The 22,010-nt window shown below is 43.2% G+C and overlaps 3 protein-coding genes across 5 annotated transcripts; 2 read left to right on the plus strand and 1 right to left on the minus strand.

Annotated features, from left to right (window-relative positions):
* Nucleotides 1–468: 468 nt before the first annotated feature.
* Nucleotides 469–5,098, plus strand: LOC307078427 (uncharacterized protein; the record flags this gene model as incomplete). The annotated part of the gene is made up of 7 exons (XM_079740221.1): nt 469–611; nt 1,850–1,913; nt 2,110–2,165; nt 2,408–2,441; nt 3,683–3,708; nt 3,788–3,848; nt 3,999–5,098. The coding sequence occupies exons 1-7, from the start codon at nt 534–536 to the stop codon at nt 5,096–5,098; spliced, it is 1,419 nt and encodes a 472-aa protein (XP_079596347.1). The 5' UTR covers nt 469–533.
* Nucleotides 5,099–5,635: 537 nt separating this feature from the next.
* Nucleotides 5,636–14,685, minus strand: ppat (phosphoribosyl pyrophosphate amidotransferase). The gene is made up of 11 exons (XM_079740220.1): nt 14,545–14,685; nt 10,105–10,171; nt 8,751–8,957; nt 8,282–8,394; nt 7,737–7,882; nt 7,445–7,517; nt 7,190–7,341; nt 6,821–6,948; nt 6,488–6,709; nt 6,290–6,410; nt 5,636–5,824 (listed from the first exon to the last, which is right to left on the minus strand). The coding sequence occupies exons 1-11, from the start codon at nt 14,670–14,672 to the stop codon at nt 5,649–5,651; spliced, it is 1,533 nt and encodes a 510-aa protein (XP_079596346.1). The 5' UTR covers nt 14,673–14,685; the 3' UTR covers nt 5,636–5,648.
* Nucleotides 10,492–21,999, plus strand: paics (phosphoribosylaminoimidazole carboxylase, phosphoribosylaminoimidazole succinocarboxamide synthetase). Of its 3 annotated transcripts, none has more exons than XM_079740217.1 (16): nt 10,492–10,618; nt 11,143–11,314; nt 11,697–12,173; nt 12,279–12,335; nt 12,961–13,599; nt 13,732–13,791; nt 14,064–14,185; nt 15,253–15,292; nt 15,418–15,615; nt 15,951–16,129; nt 16,602–16,781; nt 18,176–18,289; nt 18,392–18,475; nt 20,437–20,617; nt 21,452–21,610; nt 21,693–21,999. In XM_079740217.1, the coding sequence occupies exons 1-16, from the start codon at nt 10,607–10,609 to the stop codon at nt 21,857–21,859; spliced, it is 2,841 nt and encodes a 946-aa protein (XP_079596343.1). In that variant the 5' UTR covers nt 10,492–10,606; the 3' UTR covers nt 21,860–21,999. The 3 variants fall into 3 exon arrangements, with proteins under 3 accessions (XP_079596343.1, XP_079596344.1, XP_079596345.1); XM_079740218.1 differs by having other exon boundaries at nt 12,985–13,599; XM_079740219.1 differs by lacking the exons at nt 10,492–10,618; nt 11,143–11,314; nt 11,697–12,173; ... (2 more) ...; nt 13,732–13,791; nt 14,064–14,185 and adding an exon at nt 14,779–14,901.
* Nucleotides 22,000–22,010: the final 11 nt, after the last annotated feature.

Below are 22,010 nucleotides of genomic sequence, written 5' to 3' on the forward strand. Positions count from 1 at the left end.
CTTGTGCATGTTGAATCAACTCGCGCACTGACCACTAATGGAATGATGCCGTCTTTTTTCTTCTCCAAAGACCAAACCATTTTGGCATAGGGGTGATAGGGGGTTATTGGCCGTTTTTTCAAGGGCAATGAAGGCAAACAAACTAGGAGTCATTAATTGAATGCAAAGAAAGCACTTTTCTTCTCTAAATCAACACATTTTGAAGTATACATACAATAATTAATCCCAACTTCATGGGGGTCCAGTTATGGGCCCCCCCCATTCCAGGGCCAGTCCAGGGCCCGGGACAACGTACCCGTTTGTCCCCCCCTGTCGGCGGGCCTGGGTACTCACACCGGCTGCAGATAGAGCTACTTGGATACTCGCCTAGTGTCATTTAAGTCGCGTGTCGATGACGTCGTGAACTATATGACGTGTTCGCACGGTCCAATCACATTTCATTATTTTAAACAAAAAGTCGACTTCAAAATCCCGCTGGACTCGAAGCCACCAGGCTGCCAGTACAAGTTCGTCTTCCCCTATTTGTCGACAAAATGGAAAACGAAATGAAAGGGAATATGCTGAAAAATATTATCAACTATGAGAATATTCTGGACCGATTGACAGAAAAGGTATGGGGGGTCAACTTATCAATTGTCTGGGCGTTGTGTAGCGACCATAGTAGTAGGCCACAGTAGTAGGATTGACTGAATTTAAACTTGACTTGTCGCCGCATGTGGATTTTGTGAAGAAAATGCATGTGGTTGCGCCAACCCGTCGTGTGCGCAATGTTCCGTGAGCATGCTGACATTTATGTTTTTGTTTGATTGCGAGATATGGCAATTCCTGTCGCCGAAGAGGGGCATTATTTTTTGGACGCCTAATTTTTGGACGGTTTCTATATGTGCGTACGAACAACCCAGAGTTGTTCGGCTCCGGCGTTCAGCGTTTTTTCCCCATTTTCTTCCATTAGAAAATATAACTCGCTTAACATTTGCATCAGTGGTATTTTCACGTCATTTTGTTAACCAACAAAACATTCCACATTATGGTGTGATCCAGATGCCTCGGACACCAGCCTTCCGAGTTGTGACGTCATTTCGGTCTTGGAACACTTGTTCCTGTTCGTCTTTGTGATTGTGTCGTGAAATTGGCCAGTCGTTGTTTATTGTTAGCTACATTTGGCTTTTTAGCAAACTCTCGAAAACAAACATTTCAACTTTACAGCAAGACCGTGTAATGCTTAAATTGGTGACCGGAATAAAGTAAAATGACCAACGTGGTACAAATACAAAGAAAATAAATCTCTTTACGGGTGTAGCCATACACCATAATGGTGTGATCCAGATGCCTCGGACACCAACCTTCCGAGATGGAAGTGGGGAAATCTCCCAGCTTTCTTGCGGCCTTTCACGGAGGCACGCCCCCTTTTTGTCTTCATCTCTTGGGATTCTGAGTAGACCGAGTGCAGTGATGACGCTCTCAACAAAAATGGACGCGCCCTCCCAGTAGCCTTCCTTGCTACTCGGAAGGCTTGTGTCCGAGGCATCTGGATCGCACCATAATTGTGTGATCCAGATGCCTCGGACACCAGCCTTCTGAGTTCGAAGTGGGAAAATCTCCCAGCTTTCTTGCGGCATTTCATGGAGGAACGCACCCTTTTTGTACCTAAAGGGAGGTTCTTAAAGGGTACACCCATCAAGGACCTCCAAAATGGGGAACCATCACACAAATGTTAGGCCTCTGGGGATCTATCGTTTGGATTTGGGATTGGTTGTGTGTATGTATGTATATATAATGTAAATATTATACACAATTATAAAATAATCTAAACTTCATTTGCACTCTATTCTATTCTTCTGTTTTACAGTATACCCAATTGAGCAAAAAGGTTGGAGCAATGGAGGTGAACTTCAAACATGAAAAAATTAGAGGTAACTCACCAATACTATAAGGTTTGTTCTTTATGGGTGACATGTTTTATTATATCTATGTCTTTAGGCTTATATTTGTTCAATACTTAAGTAATGACTTGGCCTCCGTTTGCTATCGTCTTTAGAATAAATTAATATAGATCGTAACACCAATAGTTCTGCTTTGCCTAATACATTATGTGCTTACATGTTCAAGACATTGCACAGTCCATAACAGCGACTGAGTTGGAGATTTTCAGGATAGAAGCAAAGGTTTGTATGTATACATTTATATATATTTTTCTCCTTTTTGGTTAAGAGCATTTACCTATCTACTTATTTGGAGGTGGACTGTAAAAAAACAACGATTTAGAGTATAAATATTTAAGCCCATTGTATTTGCTTATTTAAAATGTATGAATTATGTTGCTATATTATTGAGTCAAAAACATTAGACAGTTATTATTGTATTCAATGTACGTTTGCTATGATTTTAAAGCTCTTTCTCACCTTAGAGGCCAACAAGTGGGAGGGATTATTCCTACACAGGTAAGTGGGAACAATTGGCTAGATAATAGGGGTGTGCATTGGCACTGCCCTCACGATACGATTACGATTCACCAGGTAACGATTCGATTCAATTCGATTCTGCGATGCATCAAAATTCTACTGCACACAATAAGGCACATTTTTCATCAATCATGAGGCAATACAAGCAGTCAGATATAACAACAGATTTTATTGGCTGCTATGTGTTAATTTACTCTCCTGTATGCACTCCTATTCCTATTAGATATGGCATTTTCAAACTTGAAAACATAAATCAGTGCTTTGAATGAAAAATATTTCTCTTCTCTCTGCTTTAAAACCATTTGAATTTAAATAGAGCAATAACAGCCAACTTTTTCCAGCAGTGACCATAAGTGTTTTTTTTACACACAGTAAAATAGCAGCTCTAAGACAAGGCACTTCCTTAACTTTTATCTGTTAGCTGCCATTCCTCCACAACATCCAAGAGTAGCCTCGCCATATGAGCACCAGTGTTCTGCTCTTGTCTGCAGCACATGAGATACAATCTGCCAATCCTCGCTAATGTAATGTTCCGTAATGGTTACATAGGACTCTGTTGCGACTGAAGTCCAGGCACCAGTTGCAACTGCTACACGACTGGCTTTACACATGGATCCCAGTACCTTTGCTTTGGTTTCTTTGTACAATGCGGGAAGCACAGAATCAGTGACGGAAGCTCTTGTCGGTAGCTTATACCGGGGCTCAATTGTTTTAAGCAGGTGGCGAAAACCCGCATTTTCTACAACAGAATAGGGTCGTAGATCCTTCGCTATGAAGCATGCCACCGATCGTGTGATCCTCTTTGCTCTCTCGGAGTTGTGTGGCAACGTTGACGCAAGCGACTCGTCAATTCTTTCTTAACTTCGTAGAATCCGAAATGTGCCCAGATGTCCACTTTCCAAGCTTTGGGTGCGTTTTTAATTACCTGTCTTTCACGGTCATCTCCCTCCGCCTCAGCCATCCTTAGTGTTGTTGTTGTTGTTGTGCTAGCGCCGCCATTTAGCATGTACTTCACAACTTTATTGTCCACTCGAGGCCCGAAAAAGAACAGCGACATAATCGATTACAGCACGTTGCCGCATCGATGCTGAATCGTGCATGCCCCGCATTGCGATGCATTGCCAAATCGATTATTGTTGACACCACTACTAGATAACATCATTATTGTTTGTTTATACATTTTTGTCTAATGCCATTTATTTTGTTGCTTTCTATTACAGATGGCAACAAGACAAATGACTCCCAGGTAATTGACCACTAACATCTCTGGTGTATGAGTATAACTGTATGGATTATGTGCAATGTTGCTGTCTCCTTTTAAATAGATTGAGTACCAGGTGGAGCAGTCCAATGAGAGCATTGAAAGTAATAACTCTATAATGGATGGTGAGACACATCTTTCTTATGTTTCTAGAAAAATGTTTTGTTAAAATAATTCTATGCTCTTGAAAGATTATATTTGGCCTCAACAACATTAAATGATGACAGTGTTATATCAAAAATCCAAGTGGTCACCTTATCTTTCGTATCCCACAGGGGTGTCTGAGATGGAACAAACCCAGGCTTCCGGCATTGGCCTGTTGGATGAACCTCAGGGGAACCTGATGGATGTGTTGGTGCAGCCTGATGACCAGAATGACGAGCCGGAGCAAACTCTGAGTAGTCATCATAGCACTCCGATGGAGCTGTTCCCCCAAACTATCACTCAGATCTGGAAGACCTCTCACTGGCGGAAATTCCCCAATGCCGTCGACACTGTTCTCCAGAGGAACAGAAAGAGACAATTTTGCAGCAATAGCAAGAAGACTATCAAGCCCACACCCAGGGGGGATTGCCACGACCTCTGCCAATCTGGTGATGAACACAACCTGAAAGCAGTTGAAAGCTGCGGGGCCATGCTCCATTCCCCTGCGCAAAGACATTCTAACCTGACTCAGCCGCTGCAGGTGTGGGGAGCATCTTCTGAGAGTGAGGCAGACCGGGCGAGGAGAGATGGCCAGTGGACGGAATTTTCCTTGTTGATGCAAAGCAGGCAGTCAATGAACCAGACATTCACTGTGTCCAAGGGTTCTCATCCCTTTTCGCCTCTCACTGGCACACCTCAGGGACAAAGCTATTCCACTGAAGTGCAATCCCTAGTGCAATCAACTGTTCCCAAGTCTCCGGTCTGGCCACAGAGCTTGTTAAATACAAGGGGGAGGAACCGTAATGGCTATGGTGGATCTCCCAAGGCTTTGGCAAGACACAACCCTGTATCATCTTCAATACATGAGCAGCACTCACGGTCACCTAAGAGAAGGCTCTACCATCAGGATTGTCACAGTCCCTCCTGGATTAGATCGGACTCACCGCAGTCGTCCCTCCGGCCAGGTGGAATGTATTCCCCTGCCAAAGTAGAAGAGGCGTTCACAAATCTTTACCACAAATCTGTCTGTCTGGCCGAAGCTCCTCTCTACAAAGGTTCTCCCTGTCGTTGCTCTGCTCGAAGATTAGAGGCCAACATTGGGAGTTCTTTCTCCGCCTCTGCACTGTCAGCTCTGGCCCTTTCCCCCCACCGCTCCAACCTGCGGAAGCGTGTCAGGGAGCTCGACCAGGACAGGTCTCCCACATTCAAACGCCCCTGGGAGTGGAACTAGTCCCCTGGCTCCTTGCGCCATTTCAAAGAGAAGACTGCATCTGTAACAGTGTAGCCCTGAATTGGTGTGTTCTACATCATTGTTAGGAATTATAATGGTACTGTGCATTTAAGTTAAATTGTTTTTCTGGTCATTTGACCATAAAATTGTGTAATACTTGACATTTCAAGAATGTGAAATCAAAGTATTAAGTTTGCTGAAGATAAAATAAAATCACTCCATACAACTTTCATTTGTAGGCAACAGACAGCTTAAAGGTGAACCTCCGTAAAGAAGTCAACTTGAAATAGGAAACAGCTTGTTTAAGAATAGCCTTTAATATAAATGTAGTTAATCTGTGCTAACATTAAACCACTCTTAGGGTTAACAAAATCTAAGAAAATGATACAATCCTTAAATGCAGCAGAATATTCAATAAAGGTTTTAATTCAATTTTGTTATGTCAAGTTGTACAGAATTTCCCCATACATTAATGTGATGTCCAGGTAGCAGGTTTCAAATAAAAAGCACAGACTTCCTGGGAAGATCAGTGCTTCTTTCTGCCACGTGGTCACCACTCAAGCTCAACTGGGTATTTCCCAGTAAGGCAGGCGGTGCAGTGGCCGACTCTCCTAGAGAGTTTGTTGTTGGAGCTGATCATCTCGTCCTTCTCGTGCAAGGAGGCGAGGCCTCCCTGAACGGCAGAGAGCAGGCCTTCCACGGTGAGATACTTAACGCTATCCGCTCCTACACAAAAAGTGTTAGTGACAAACTGCAAGACCATATTTAAAAGGGGACATCTCATACCATCAGGTGTGATTAGCCATTACAAGCAGGTTTGAAAATGTGCAGCATTGTGACATCACACGTTGGTGTGTCCATCTATCCATCACATCTAGATGGACACGCCCACCTGTGATGTCACAATGCTGCACATTTTGAAAACGGCTTGTAATTGCTAATCACACTCACACCTGGTGGTATATGTTTCCTTTAATACTGAGTAGAATACACGGTATTCTACTCAGTATTAAAGGAAACATACCACCAGGTGTGAGTGTGATTAGCCATTACAAGCCGTTTTCAAAATGTGCAGCATTGTGACATCACAGTTTGGATTTTGTCAATTTTGTTATGTCAAGTTGTACAGAATTTCCCCATACATGTGATGAATAATAAAAAGGTTAAAGCCTAGAATCCAATATGACTCACCGATGTACCCAGCAATGTCCTGAAACTCTGGCCTGTTGGCAATAAGCTCTTCTCTGGTTGGAATGTTGATGCCCATGTAACAAGGATGCCTGATGGGTGGAGAGGCAACCCGGATATGGACCTGTCAAAAGAAAATGTGCCATGACCAAAAGATCCAAACCCATAAAATAATGGATAATTCAAGTGTTGGGTCTCAACCTCTTTAGCCCCGGCCTCCTTTAGCAGTTTAATTATAGGGGAGATGGTGTTGCCCCTGACGATGGAATCATCAATGAGAACAATCCGTTTCCCGGCAAAGTTGTCTGTCAAGGCTCCAAACTTCTTCGCAACTCCCAGTTGCCTGAGGCGGGTGTTGGGCTGAATGAAGGTCCGGCCAACGTAGCGATTCTTACACAGGACCTCCACATATGGCAGCCCCAGCTGCCAGGTCGGGTAAAAGGAGTATGTTTACAACACATCTTGGTCAAAACACTTAATCCGAGTCCGTGGCTAAAAACCCTGTTCATTGTGAATCAATAGAAGACTTGCAACCTGCTGAGCATATCCCAGTGCTGCTGGGGTTGCAGACTCTGGCACGGTGCTGACCAAATCTGCATCAGTCGGGGCCTCGATGGCCAACTGGTGTCCGCATCGCTGCCTGACAGTGTAAACCATCTGTCCTGAAACAGTGAGGCAAAACCTTTAAAAAAGGACACCAGAAGCTGAACTTCTGAGTGATATTGAGCAGCCAGCATTTAGTCTAGACATTGAGTCTACATTGCATAGCAGCTTTGGAAACTACTAATATTGTTTGGTTAGAATGACTTATTGTTTTGTCAAAATTATATTCCTAAATTAGTCAGAAAGGAAATGGGTAAAGTTCCAAGAGTACCCCAGGGCTTCCCAATAATTTATACACACCTTCAAATATGGAGTCAGGTCTGGCAAAGTAAACATATTCGAAGATGCAGAATGCCGGGACATCTCCCTCTGGGCGAGGAACAATACTCAGGGTTTTGACTCCGTGTTTGGAGATCTGGACTATCTCACCCGGCTGGACTTCCCTGTAGTACCTGATGAGTTAAGAGGCCAAAGCTACATTTAGTAAGGCTCCAATGAGGAGACACCGGTGTGGCCGTCCAACGGCAGTGGGGTATCTTATAAAAGCCTACACACCTTGCACCAATGGACTGGAAGCTGCATGACTCCGAGGACACCACCCAGCCCTCGGTATCCCCCTCACTGCCACCTGAACAGCAACCAAGAGAGCAAGTTCATGGTCTGCCTGCGGATTCCTCTGAGGACGCACAGCAGTGTTAATAATGGTTCACTAATTGCTCCCACATAGGTATGGCGATTTGACCCACATAAGAGCAAGGCCACTTGCTCTTATGTGCTCTTACATTTACCATGCCATGTAACCCAGAGTTCCTTCTTGGGAGAAAAATGAATATTTGAAAATCTTCACCTGAACTTTGCAGTTTGGAGATAGGAACAATGCGCCCAATGCAGAGGGGCCGGTTCCCATAAGGGTCCCGGATGGCATAGACGACATCTCTGAACATTACCAAAAGGGAATAGGATGTGGGCGTCTCGGTCATCAGATTTTTGATTCTGAAAAATCAGGGTTTATATTTTTCAGACTGTGCAGTATCCATTGTAACAACGATGTAAAGCACAACCCGTTTTATTAATCTATGCTGAAACACAAAGCTTAGCATGTGTTCATTTGTAGAGGAGCTTGTCTTAGAAAATCCACTCAGTTTTCCATAGGGTTACCTAATATGATCAACATTCAGGAACATATTTGAAATGTTCCCTCAACTATTGCTTATGGATGTGTGCCGCTTCATTTCACTGTAAGAGCATTACCTCAAAGTAAGTTAAGTACAGTAAAAAACATAAGTATAAGTTGTTCAGGTAAAAATTTGTTCACAATTACTCCAATACAAGTAACAAAATAGTCTGGTATCATAAATCACTGTATTAACAATCCTACTACCCAACACTGACCTGGCAACCCAGTCAGGTGCATCCACCTCTTCCATAGGTGGGGTAAGGGCGAGCAGCTGGGTGATGAGCTCACTGTCGGAGCTGGTTGACAGACCAACGCCATGGCGCATCACCTGCACACACGCACGCACACACCCACATACACACAATCCAACAAATCACATCTAGTAAAGAAATGATTCAAATATTTCTGAGATAACAAGCTTTGAAACTCCAGGAGACAAGAAACATCGCCTGAGCCACACAGCAAGGCTGCCTATTGTAGCTAAAATAGAACAGAATTTGACCAGTTTTTTACCTCTTGTTTTTGAGAGCCCTGCCTGCCTTGACTGAGTTTGTGGACATGCCCCAAACTGACAAAGATTAATACAATCAATTTGCATTAATAACCTAGGTCACTGATCATTATACTGATTGGCTGGTATTTGTTTTTTTAGGCTTTTTGTCACACACACACACACACACACACCTTTTTGCGCAGTGCAGCAGCGTTGATCAGCTCCCCGTTGTGGGCCACTGCGATCTCTCCATGCAGGGTGTCAACTACAAAGGGCTGGCAGTTCTGCAGTTCCGAGTTCCCTGAGGTGGAGTAGCGGGTGTGGCCAATCCCAAGGTTGCCATTTCTGAGCTTCTGAAGCGCTTCAGGTGGGAAAGCAGTGCTCACTAATCCCATCCCCTAGAAGAGGAAGAGCAATACGTTCGTGCAAAGGTTTGAAACCGTCTGTAAAATATATCACTGTAATAACAAGTATGGTCATGCATATAAAATATTGAAATCCCCTTACTTCAATCTTGGATTGACAATGAAAATTAATATGATGAAAAAGGCTGCCAATTTTGCCCCATATATACATCAGACTTGTAGAATTTATTATAAAAGTTTAATTAATATGAAAGATAAAATGTTATTCAATAATGCCAGTGTTAATCAAAGGGATCCAGATTAATAAAGAGACTAGAAATCAAATAAGATTTGTTTCCAATTAAAAAGAAATTGAAATTCTTCCTGCATGTTTAGTCAACAGACCATTATTACAAAGTGTGTACGTATGAAAACTAATAGTAAAAATGCATAAACATGCTACATTGCTTGAGGTTCCAGTAAGGGGTTTTGAAGAATGCAGTCAAAAAATAAATAGTTAATTTAAGATGGAGATAAGTTTATTTTAGTTTATATTTTTACCGGTTAACGATCCTCTCAAACAATATATCACGTATCTGCTCTTGGCATATAAAAAACGTGTAATACTATAAATCAAATTAACGTGAGAACCGTTCATAGGTGTTTATTTCCTGGCTATGAAATCAATGTATTCCAAGTGGCGTTCAAAAACATCATAACCAAGGCGGTTGTCGCCTTTAAGCGAACTAGACGACGGACGATTGTATACATGTGTTACACATACATAGCGATGTACAATATAATAATAGAACCCAATACGCAAAATAAATCCAAAACAAGAATAGAAGCTGACGATAAAATCGGACAAAACCATCCAAATAGTGTATTTATAGTTAATTTTCGAAACAACTTCCGTGTTGCTTTTACACGTAACAACCGAAGTAATCCAACCCATGTGTGATGAATTCCTGCGACTTATTTAGCCCCAAACTTCAATTTCATCATTCAATGTAATAAGAACTGGCGCACCGCCGTGTTAAGTAAATGATCGCCAGCGGCGCACCGTCGTATTGCATAATTAAAAAATATGTAGTCTTGCCGGGACAGGTTAAATAACATTAATTCATACAGCTGGTTAACCCGGGCTACTTTACCCATCGTTGTTCCCTTATGAAACAATGCACCTTGCTTTTGACTTCACCTTGTGAGTTGTATAAGTTGGTGGGCTGGCTCCATTGCTTGTGACAATTCCAGCACTTTCCTGGCCCCTATGTAAACAGAAGGGAGAACATCAACAGTGAAATCAACGATCTCGGGTGGATTGCAATTCAATTTCATGGCTACAACGTTTTTTTCTGCACCACTTGAGGCAAACAAAACCAGTTTAATTCAAACACTTCTACGACGGAAGCAGGGAGGAATGTGCAGCTCTACAGAACTAAAGCCATGTAAAATCTTGTTGCTGCCGTTTCAACCTGTTTACCGAGCTGCTTCTCAGATTACATTTGGCCCCTCCCCCGTGCCACACAGCTTAAGCCAGTGGCGAGGCTGCTTTGTTACACGCAGGCGTAGATTTCGGGTTTAACCGCCTGGTTGCCTTGGAAACCGGTCGGCAATAAGAGGCGAATTGAGGGGGAAGAAAAGCGTTTCCAGGTCATTCCAATCATGGAGAAAAAAGCAAGGCAACAAAGGGGGGCAGAGGAATGGTGATAGAGGTAAATACCGACATGTAAAGGCAGTGGGGTGAGGCAGAGTTGCTAGCTATTATTTCAGTTTGGGAAGCCCTGGTAGGCAAGCATGTTATTGAGAGCAGAACTAGCTTTGGCTTAATCTCAGAGCGTCTGAGAGTGCTCTGTGTTCAACGCAAATGGAGGGAATGTTAGGCCAAGTGCATCATGAGGCTTGTGGTAAATTAATACTTTGTGCTTGTGTTGATTGGAAAAACCTGGGGGGCAAGATTGGGCTTTGTCAGCCAATCTTGTTTAAATGGAAAATGTAGATTTGGTCTATATGTTCTCATCAGAATCCAGCCTAAAGTCCTATTGCATGTGGGTCCTGCTTCAAGTCAAATGCTTTCCTGCTTAAGTCACATGTTATTATCTGCCTGACGACATCCTAAGCTTAAACAGACATGCTTCTGGACGAGAGTAGCTTCAGCGAGTGCTTGGAGAGGAAATCAAATGCCATGTTATGGGTCCTCCCTCATTCAGCACAATGCATTGTGTGTTTACTCTCACAGATAGAAACAAGAGAATCCCCACGACGGACTCCAGAGCTTAAAGAGACGTTTCAACAAACTACAGCCAAGGAACCGTCTTACAAAATGAGTTCTACACACAGGTCTACAGATGGCTTGGAAGAGCAGGAAGATGCGTGTAGTGATGTAGCCTACTCAGAAAAGGAATGCCATTGTAAGTTTAACTCCAAATGTTAAGTGTACAGCTAACAATTTAAGAAAAGCTGTAAAACTAAAATAGCTATATGTAACAAATGTACTGTTCTAAAATCATAAAATGATTTCATGTCAGATTAAGGAAAAATGCCAAATCCAAAAATTCTGGCTTCTCTGACAATAGTACAACAACAATGTTCTGAGAAATTTCCGTTCTGGGTTGGAACGTTTGTTTTGGTTTTGACCTGCATGTTATGGTTTGCTATTCTACGAGTATCCTAGGTTGCCAGATATTAAACAAATTGGTTTTGTGTCTGGGAACAAACGTCTCACTATCTCATCCCCAACATAACATCAGCATGTATGCCTGTTGGTGTGTGGATGCATGTTGGTCTGTGCAGCGCTTCATGGGCGGATCCAAGGGCCTCTGCCTTACACTCCATACATAGCCGAAGAGGGGGGCCGCCATTGGACCGACAAGGAAGTGCGCGCTCTGCTGTGCGTGTGGGCCGACCGAACCATTCGGGACCAACTCAAGTGCACACTTCGCAACAAGTCAATTTTCCAGGAAATGGCCCATCAGATGCAACAGAACTTTGGCGTGGTGCGGAACTGGAAGCAATGCCGCACCAAGTATAAAAACCTCAAGTACGAGTACAAGACTGCCAGGAATGTGCAGGCCACAGGGAGCGGAGTGGGTCCGGGGAAGTATATGAAGTTCTTTGACGAGGTGGAAGGCATTCTGACCGATAGGGAACTGGACATCGGGGCCTGGTGTAATGGAGACATGGAAGCAGGAATTCTGGGATCTCCGGCAGGCCAGACGCCGCAGACCATCAGAGCGTCCGAGAATGAGGTCATCATAGAAATTGATGATGGCAAGTATTAATTACATTTTTTCAGATATCAGCAGCACCCAGTAGTTCAAACACACCCACTTGGAAAACTCTTTAACTCTTTAACTTGTTATGCTGTCCTTTCAGATGACAGTGACGACTATGAGAATGATGTAGATATGGAGCAGAGACTGAAAGGAACAGGTTTGAAAGAAACAAATACATCAGGCTGCACAGTATAAACCAAAAATTATGAAGTCCTTGTTTAAAAGATTTGGACTATCGAGAACTACACTTCAAAACGTTATAGACATGTTGCTTACTTACCTTGTTCACCCTGTTTAGAACACTTAACGTTATCACCTGAGCGAGCATTATCAGTCATTATCCATCTCACAGCTGTGGGTTATCATTTTGTAGATGCCACACTATCAGGTTGCCTACTCAGGATAAAGGCCTGATGTAGTGGAAAAACCTACAAGGTGGGTTCATTGGAAAATCTATGTACTTAAATACAATAAATTATTTCAATTCTGATTTTGGTAAGAGTTTAACAGTCAGTATATAAATTACAAATACAAACAGGGTTTATCAGCAAACTTTGCTGGCAAACATTTATATAATCCACAACAATAAAGATGAAATAATGGCAAATGTATGTAAAAGGAACATTGAAAGAAGAATGTCCCTTAAAATCTTTCAACAATCATTTATCACATTTTGAGATTTATACTGGGCAGCCGTGAAAAAATAATCTTCTGACAATTAAAAATATCTGCATTTCTGTTTTTGTACATCTGCTTACTCAATGAATATTTGGTCACTCAAGATACCTACCTATCTTCAAACCTAGCTGCGTCAGGCAGTGGCCAGTTCCATGTGGTAACTGTATCGGACACGGGCCGGAACTGGAGTGACCAGGAGATCCGGGCGCTTATTCAAGTTTGGTCTGAGGAGGGCATGTGCAAGCAGCTGGAGAACTCCACCAGAAAGAGGGACATCTTCGTCCAGATCTCAAACAGGTTAATGCTGCAGGGCGTCGAGAGGGACTGGAAGCAGTGCCACACCAAGTACAAGAACCTCAAGTACCTGTATCGCTCTCTGCAGAAGGGGAAGGCGGAGGGCACCGACCCGCGGCGCCTCATGAGGTTCTATGACGAGGTGGACGCCCTTCTGACCCGCACCAGTACTGACTCGCCATGTGTGATGGGATACACAGAGCCCTACATTGAGCCAGACGGACTCTCAAGAATGACAGGCAATAAGGAGAGAAGCACGGCTGGCGTCAGTCCGACCAAATCGTTGACCACCAAGTCAAATCCTGGCGTTGGGGAAGACGGAACCCAAAATCCTGATTCTTTCTTTTCTACAAGCTTGGAGGTCATACAATGTATTCACGATGCAGAATCTAAGCCACATGTAGTCATGGAGCACAGTTTGGGGCAACAACCACAGAGAAGCGTTTTACGTGAGTCTGATACAATAGTCATTTCCTATTCATATTATTACAAACATTTGTGCATATCTAGTGGTTAAAAGCTTGCAGGGTTTGATAGTTAGAGTGCGGGATCATGGAAATTGAATTTTGTTCATATTGCAGGTCATGCAGAAACAACGTTTTCAGAAAACAGAGGAATAAAGAGAAAAGCTGTACATCAAGGTTGTTAAGAGTGTCTATCATGTTCATTAATTTGCAAGATAGCCAGCAACGTGATTTTGCGCAACTGGGTTAGCCATGGACTCAGTCCGGTGACTCTGAAATTACATTATAAAAGACGGATGGTCAAGAGTTACAACAGCTGACCAAGTCGTGATTCGTAATGAAATCACATGCATCTACTTTACTGGAAAAGCATCTAATCTTATTGAAGGCCACGTATCTTGGCCACATAAACAATATAACCCTTTCTTTGCTCATATTTCTATTTTCAGATACCACAGTGAGACTTGCGAAAAGACTCGTTACCAGTAAAGAAGAACAGGACGACATTCCGATAATAGAGATGAGTTCAGTTCGTTCCTTCTGGGCGTCTAAACCGATCACGGACAGCAAGGTAACCTCGATTCCCCCCGTATTACTACCAAGTGCCAAGAACCAAAGCAATTTTATTAGTACAACAAAAAATGCAACTAAACAACTTATAAAAGCTGTAGGCCCATCATGTTTTGGGCTGTGAATTGAGGCACATGATCCCTGGTTATTGGTGGATGGAGTAAAAGGGAAGAGCATAATATCTAGTATTCAATGATGATTGAGTATACAACGTTTATGCCACTGTAAAGGTCAGATTGCCCAAGGTCATAAATTATTGGATTTAAGACTATTAACTGGCATAGGTTAATAGTATAGGATACGGAAGTATTAAAAACGTGGGAATATTAATGATCGTGTCTATCATGTGTTGCAACATACCTGTGTTGCAACGCCGTAAGTCCCAAAGTTAAGACCTGGGCAACTTCCAGCTGTGTTGGCCACTCTCCTGCTGCAACACATCCGAAGACGCCGCACTCTTCTCCGATCCCATTCTCTTCAAACTCCATCCTTAATGGACTTGCTTGCCTCCGCTGCACGTACTTACAGAAAAAGTTAAAGAGCGCGATTACACCACGATTTCCTTAACCACGTGCAAATCGGTAGACTTGCTAAGTGTCCAGTGAATTGAACCGTTTTCGACACAACTGGAACGGCCTATCGATAGAACGGGTGGAAGCACGACTATCAGTCGCACGTGACAATTTACGATCATTCAACTTTAAGCATCCTCATCTGGTAAATGACCAATTTACGTTTTCTATGATAACATTAATGTTCTGACGACTTCTGATGAATTATTTCGGATCACTGTGCCCGTAGAAAAGTCGAAAAACCGGGTTGCACTAAAATACTACAATTCTGATTCTGGAACGGCAACGTTATTACCCCCACGTGGTACCAATGCAGTGCTCTGATTGGCTCTTGCAATTGGTCGTTGCGTCACTTTAGCAAACTTCCCTGTTCCTCTCCCGAGTCCGGACACGCGCTCCATTCTCTACCATCTCTAATTTGTAAGCCACGGGTTTATTTTCAGACGTTTAAAACGCTGTCGGTCGTTTTGTCTTTGTCTTTTGTTTCATTCGCAAGGACTACACGTTTTGCAAGAACGCCATGGCCACTGCACAAGGTAGGCCGACTCTTCATCTACCCAAAAAGTTTTTGCACAACATTCCTCACATTTCAGTAAGTCTATCAGATGTTAATGGACGCTTTTTTGGCTGTGCATATTTCTTTTTGTTTGTCTTTTGTCAGAGTTTAAACTTGGCCAGAAACTGAACGAGGGAAAGACGAAGGAAATTTATGTGCTTGTGGATCAGCCCGGTTTAGTTCTGGTGCAATCCAAAAACCAGATCACTGCTGGAAATGCGGTTCGGAAAGACCAGATGGAGGGCAAGGCCGCTATCGCTAACAAAACCACCAGTTGCGTGTTCAAGCTGCTGCAGGAGGCAGGTGAGAAACACCGTCCGGAGTGATTCGAGTCACTGGAACTGTGGATTTTTTAGCTGTTATGCAGTGTTTGTAAGTCTTCCTCCATGAATCGGATGTCATATGTCAGTCATCATGTGCCAATGACGACCTTCTTAATTATAGCCTATAGTTAATTTCCGGAGCTACCTACTTTTCTGCATTTCTATGTTCATGTTACACACAGACAATAATTTCTCAAAATATGTTAATGAATGAACACATGGTTAATCCCCCAATCGAAATATTCCATACATGCTGCATGATCTGCTCTAGAAGCATTGAGTAGAATGGACTTGATGAATGCTTGTAACGTCCAGGAATCAAGACAGCATTTGTGGAGCAGCACTCGGACACAGCGTTCATCGCGGTCCACTGTGAGATGATCCCCATCGAGTGGGTCTGTCGAAGGGTGGCCACCGGGTCCTTTCTCAAGAGAAATCCTGGCGTCAAGGAAGGATATCGCTTCTCTCCACTGAAGCTGGAGATGTTTTTCAAAGTAAGCGCATTGTGTGTTCTCAGAAGAAAATGTGCAGGGCTTCTGCATTCTAACATCACGTCGCAATGACCGCGTCCATTACAGAAGTATATGAGCATAGGAATGTTATTGGTAGGAATGGTGTTTTGGTAATTCGTTTTGGTAATTCAATTTGGATTTTTTTTATTTTAGGGAAAGGTTGTGTTTTGAAACGTTCACAGCAATTCTCATGAAAATCAAAGTTTTGATTGGCCTAGTTTCAGTTATATTTACGTTATTTACCTGACAACTCAAAGTAGCCAGGAGCATTGCCAACCATAAATCACATGATGCATTCCGATGTAAAAGCCCTATGTCCTTTTCCACCGTCATCGGTTTTCCGAGCGGTATTTTTACTTTACCTGCTTGAATTCTTATGCATTATAATTTTTCTCTATGTTGCTTTTAGACCTTGGTCCTACACTTTGCTTTGAATGGGTTATTTTTGCTTTAGGATGATGCCAACAATGACCCGCAATGGTCAGAGGAGCAACTACTGCTGGCCAATTTCTCTCTGGCTGGGCTCGCCATCAGCCAGTGTGAGGTGGACATCATGAACCGCAGCACCGTGGCCATCTTTGAGATCCTGGAGAGGGCCTGGGCTACCCAAAACTGCACTTTGGTTGACATGAAGGTACATGGTAGTATTGCTGCCCCCTTACTGCCAAAAAAACATCATACAAAATTGAGATTATAGTGTGCAGATAGCCGCGTTTACATGGACACTTCTGATCCGATTACAAGTGGAAGAACAGCTCTATCGGAATAATATTTTTCTTATATACGCCTCAATCGGAATACAATTCTCTGATCGGAATACAATTCCATGCGGAATAGAAAGAGGTGGTGTAGTCCGCTATAATCGACATGTATACACTTACTCCGATTGGTTTGAGGTGGGTGTAGCTACTTTTTACCTTAGCGAGATGGCATCAGCAGCTGTAGTAGTTCCCAATTGGTCTGTCTGTAATTTTATGCACACCGAACTAGACCGCTGTCAAGGAAAGTGGATTTTTTTGCCTGATTCATGTCTTTCTTATCACTCCGCAAGTAGTCCTGTAACTTATCAATCCCAATGTGTCCGGTTGCTAAGCGACGTCAACGTCTTTGGCACCCTATTTCTCTACTGGTCCACACTATGAATGGTAATTGTAAAAAGACACACTGTGTTAAGATATTGTTTTGTTTTGGCAAGGAGCCATGTAATACGCAGGATGATGTTTATTATAATGTATCCCTTGCATATATCATATAAGTCCAGACCAACATACGGTTGTGCGCGAGAGACATACGGACGTAAGCATACCAAATGCCATATATACAGTACATTCGGATTGCATGATAGGAATAGATCTATTCAGATTAGAAATGAAATAGGATCAGAAGTGTCCATCTAAACGCGGCTTAAACACACGCACGCAATGGCTCCGCCATTGTCTTAACACGCGCATACACACACGCGCACACAGAAAGTTTTTCAAAGTGACATGCAGCGGAGTGTGATGTCATTTCGCCATGCGAGCAGACCGGTAGGTTTCGAGGCCCTCTCCTCTCGTAGCAGTGAGTGACCACAGCAGGTCAGCGCTACGAAGTGCATTTCCTCCTGTGCCAGTTAAATTCAATTACAATTTGCGGGGCTTTTTAAGCTGTAAAAGTAGACACCAGCACACCACAGTGCTGTTTTTCCGGCAATAAAAATAATTATTAATAAAAAAAAGAAACACCTTTTCAACGTCAACTTGAGACAATCGACGATGGAATCCATCTAGCATCAATAGAATCGTCCATCCCTAGCACATGCATAATGAGTTTATTTTTCATGTAAACGAGGACGGATGGGGGACATATTTGAACTAGTTTAGTCTGCTAACCGTGCGCTGGTACACAAGGAGACTCATTTGTTTTATGAGTGATCGCTGTGTTCTTCCTACGATAATACCTTTTCACAAAGGTAGAATTTTTGTACTATTGTACTTGTGAAATGTGTTGAACCATAATTTAGGCTTTATTTAATGAATATCTTATTAGATTGAGTTTGGTGTCAACGTCAACACCAAAGAGGTTGTCCTCGCAGACGTGGTTGACAATGATTCATGGAGGCTGTGGCCAGCAGGAGATCGGAGCCAGCAGAAGGACAAGCAGGTATAGGTCCTCCACCTTTGGTGCACTAGATCTCTACCAATGCAGTTCTGTTGGGAGGAAATCTCTTTGCATAATGTGTACTATTTTTCTTCCTTGTGCTAGGTGTACCGTGATCTTAAAGAGGTCACACCTGAAGCTATGCAGGTGGTTAAGAGGAACTTTGAGTGGGTCTGTGAAAAGGTCAAGGTACGTACTACCCACTGATGAGGCCCCTCTGTTCTCGTGGCTTTCTTTAAAGGAGTCTCATTGTTTGGCCTTTAGCCAGCATGTGTTCATTGTGGGGATTTGGTTAATTCTCAACCAATTGGATTTCTGTAGAACACAACAGTGTTCTGAAAATCCCATTCATATTCTGCATTGAGTTTTTGATTATTAGTCATAAAGTCATAACCATCCAAAGTATACGTACCACAAGCCTTTATGTGGTTTAAAGATGGTATATGCTCCTGTAGAAGCTACAAGTTGAACGTTTTAAGAAAAGGATGTTTTCATGTCATTTAAAAGCACTACACAACCCACAGTCCAACCAACACTCTTTGATTGGTGGGGCTCGCAGTTGCCACATAAAGGAAAGTCATGTTGTTGATAACTGCTGCCACTGAACTCCTTCACTTACCACAGAGCAACCATAATTTTCCTTAGACTTATGGAAAGTTAGAGTTGTTGATAGATGCCCGATAAGGGATTGCAGGCAGGACAAAGAAACTGACCATTTCGATGACGACACTAATGTGTGTGTGTGAACACGTTAGGGCTGGGCGACATGGACCAAAAGTCATATCTCGATACCTTCAAGCACAATGTCGATATAAGATGAAAAAAAATCGATATTTGTTGACGCAAAAACATAGTTGCCGTTGCTGCGCTCCAACTTGTCATTTTATAATTCGCAATTGCAATTTTTGGTCAAAATCACAATTCGATATTTCCCCAAATCGTGCAGCCCTACTGGAAGAACTCTGTTGCTGTTGGCGCAAGATTTACCCTTCTGATAATGATCGTCATTCAGTCAAAATTATTTGTAAATTTGTTTGTTCATAAAACTCCTTCAAGTGCACTATTGGCCTCAGTGGTAGCTAAGTTGTTAATGTTTTTAGAAGGTGTGTGGGTCTGGTTGGGGTCGTGCTAAAGGGAACGTGTTCCCTCCAAATAGGGAGCAGTCACTTAACGTTTTTACACTGCCAAATATGCCCGACTTATGCCCACCTTTTTCCCGGCATGGTTTTCGTTTACACTGACCAAGGTAATATACCGGCTTGACTTGCACCCCGATTTAGCCTCTCAGACCCTACAGACATTGGGGGGTTGATGTAATTGCAATTAGAGGGCTTCGCGGTTCCAGGGGCGGGACTTCGGTAGAGGTGTTGCTGCGTTGTCTCTAGAACAGAGACAACGCAGTGATATCAACATGAGTAGTACTAACTGGAGAGACGGTGAAGTCTGCAAGCTGCTGACATCATGGTAGAGAAGGTGATGCAGTCGCATTTAACAAAGACGGCGAAAGATGGGCATTATCTACAATAGACGCAGAGGAACTTTCCTAATGAGGCTTTTGTCGGGATCAAAAACATGTGGTCAGCAAAATAAAGAATATGTTGGTGTTTTTGCAATTGTATATAGTAACCTACACTGAGATGTTTTCGACTCATTCGTGAATGCCAGTGGCTTGAATAAAGAAACATTCGGAGTATGTAATTTTCTCGAGGTCTACTCTCCTTGCGTAGCCCCGCCTACTCCAATGAACGAAGAGAGCCGGCTCCGTGACAAAGGCGGATTTTAACCCCTCAGTTTTGCACAGGCAAGACAGTGAAATTGCAGGGTGTGCCAAGCCAGGACCGTACCTGCTTGGCATTGAAAAATGCCTACAGTTTTACTCTATCACAGCACCCCCGCCTGGCCCATGTGACCTATTGATTAGACCTAATTAATATACCACCCTTTTTTTTTTTTTTTTACACCCACAATAGTTTTGTTGTTCTAAACTGGTACTATATTATCCTAATTGCTCTAAATGTCTTTACCATGTTCTAATTGATACTGTCAAGTGGTGGCGGCAGCAGTAAATACTACGTGCCTAAAACACAAGTACTTTCAGAAAAAACCTGTATTTACTATGGTTTATTGACTGTGAATGCCTTGTTCTTCAGCTGCTTCTGGAGAACCCGGCGTCGGGCAGGGTGGTGGTGTTGATGGGCTCAACCTCTGACATGGTTCACTGCGACAAGATCCGCAAGGCCTGCGGATCCTATGGAGTGCCCTGTGTCCTCAGGGTCACCTCGGCACACAAAGGCCCTGATGAGACCCTGCGCATCAAAGCAGAGTATGAAGGTATGTCTTTAAAGCTTCTTACTACAGGAATTGGATAAATATGTTCCATGTCACTCACATCTACACTTTGTGTTTCTATTATAAGGAGAGTGCTGCAGGCCGCGTTTACCTAGTTATTGTTGGGCTTCATTAGGTAAGTGCTGCATGCAGCGCTCACCTAGTTGTTGTTGGGCTTCATTAGGTGAGTGCTGCAGGCAGTGCTCAACTGTCATTGTTGGGCTTCATTAGGGGAGAGCTGCAGGCAGTGCTCAACTATTGTCATTCTGAGGTTCATTATTAATTCATTTCTATTGAACTCAAACGTTTCCCTTCAGCTATTAAATATAAATAGAAGTCTTTAACAGATGTTTCAGTGTGTTTTTAAACTACAGCACTTGCCCCTTTTTCTGCAGGAAATTGCATTTCCTTCAGGCAGTGTTGTTGATGGCTGATTTAATCACTCACCTGGCAAGAGTCTGATGTATTCTTGGGTTGAGTGAGGCTATACACCTGTCAGGGGGCACAAGTGAGGCCAGCCTTTACCATACTATCAGGACCTCTGTCAGTTAGCAACTTCTTGCCCAACGCTCCAATAGACAGGCTTCATGTGTGAGATCGACTTGTTTTCTTGTTGTCGGAGGAGCCCATCAAAACAATTTGGGTTGAGTGGCAAAAAGTCTCCAGTGCCACACAGTGCTTCAGTCTACACAGTCATCTTTTTTTAATATAAATGTTAGCAAGCTCTTGGATATACATTTTAGCTTAAATTTTTTTACAGTATGTACATAAATACAACAAAAGAAAAATCAAACAACCAAAAGACCATTTGGACTAAATGTGTCCTGTGTTCCCTAGGTGATGGTGTTCCTACTGTTTTTGTGGCTGTGGCGGGAAGGAGCAACGGCCTTGGCCCGGTGATTTCGGGCAACACGGCCTATCCCGTCATCAACTGTCCGCCAATCACCGCTGACTGGGGGGCACAGGATGTGTGGTCGTCCCTGCGCATGCCAAGTGGTAAAGCACCTCTTCCTCACTCTTCACGTGTTGGGCCCTGTAGAGAAAAGGTGAACCTTTGGAACTCCCCTCTGATCCATAGGTCTCGGCTGCTCCACTGTGCTGTCTCCAGACGCTGCAGCCCAGTTCGCCGCCCAGATCTTCGGACTCGGCAATCACCTGGTGTGGTCCAAGCTGAGAGCCTCCATGCTTAATACCTGGGTGTCTCTCAAGATCGCTGACAAGAAGTTGCAGTCCTGCAGCCTTTAAGCCAGTTGCTTTCCCCATTCCAGACCTTTTTTTTCCACATCTAATGAGTTATATTTGTGTTGTCTTGGTTCTTCCTGTCCAACTACTGTGCTTAAACCTGAAACATTCATTAAATTCATTAAACCTATTCCCCAAGTATATGTGGCTGTAT

The sequence above is a fragment of the Pollachius pollachius genome (assembly GCF_949987615.1).
Source record: "Pollachius pollachius genome assembly, chromosome: 7".
Classification (NCBI taxonomy): Eukaryota; Metazoa; Chordata; class Actinopteri; order Gadiformes; family Gadidae; genus Pollachius; species Pollachius pollachius.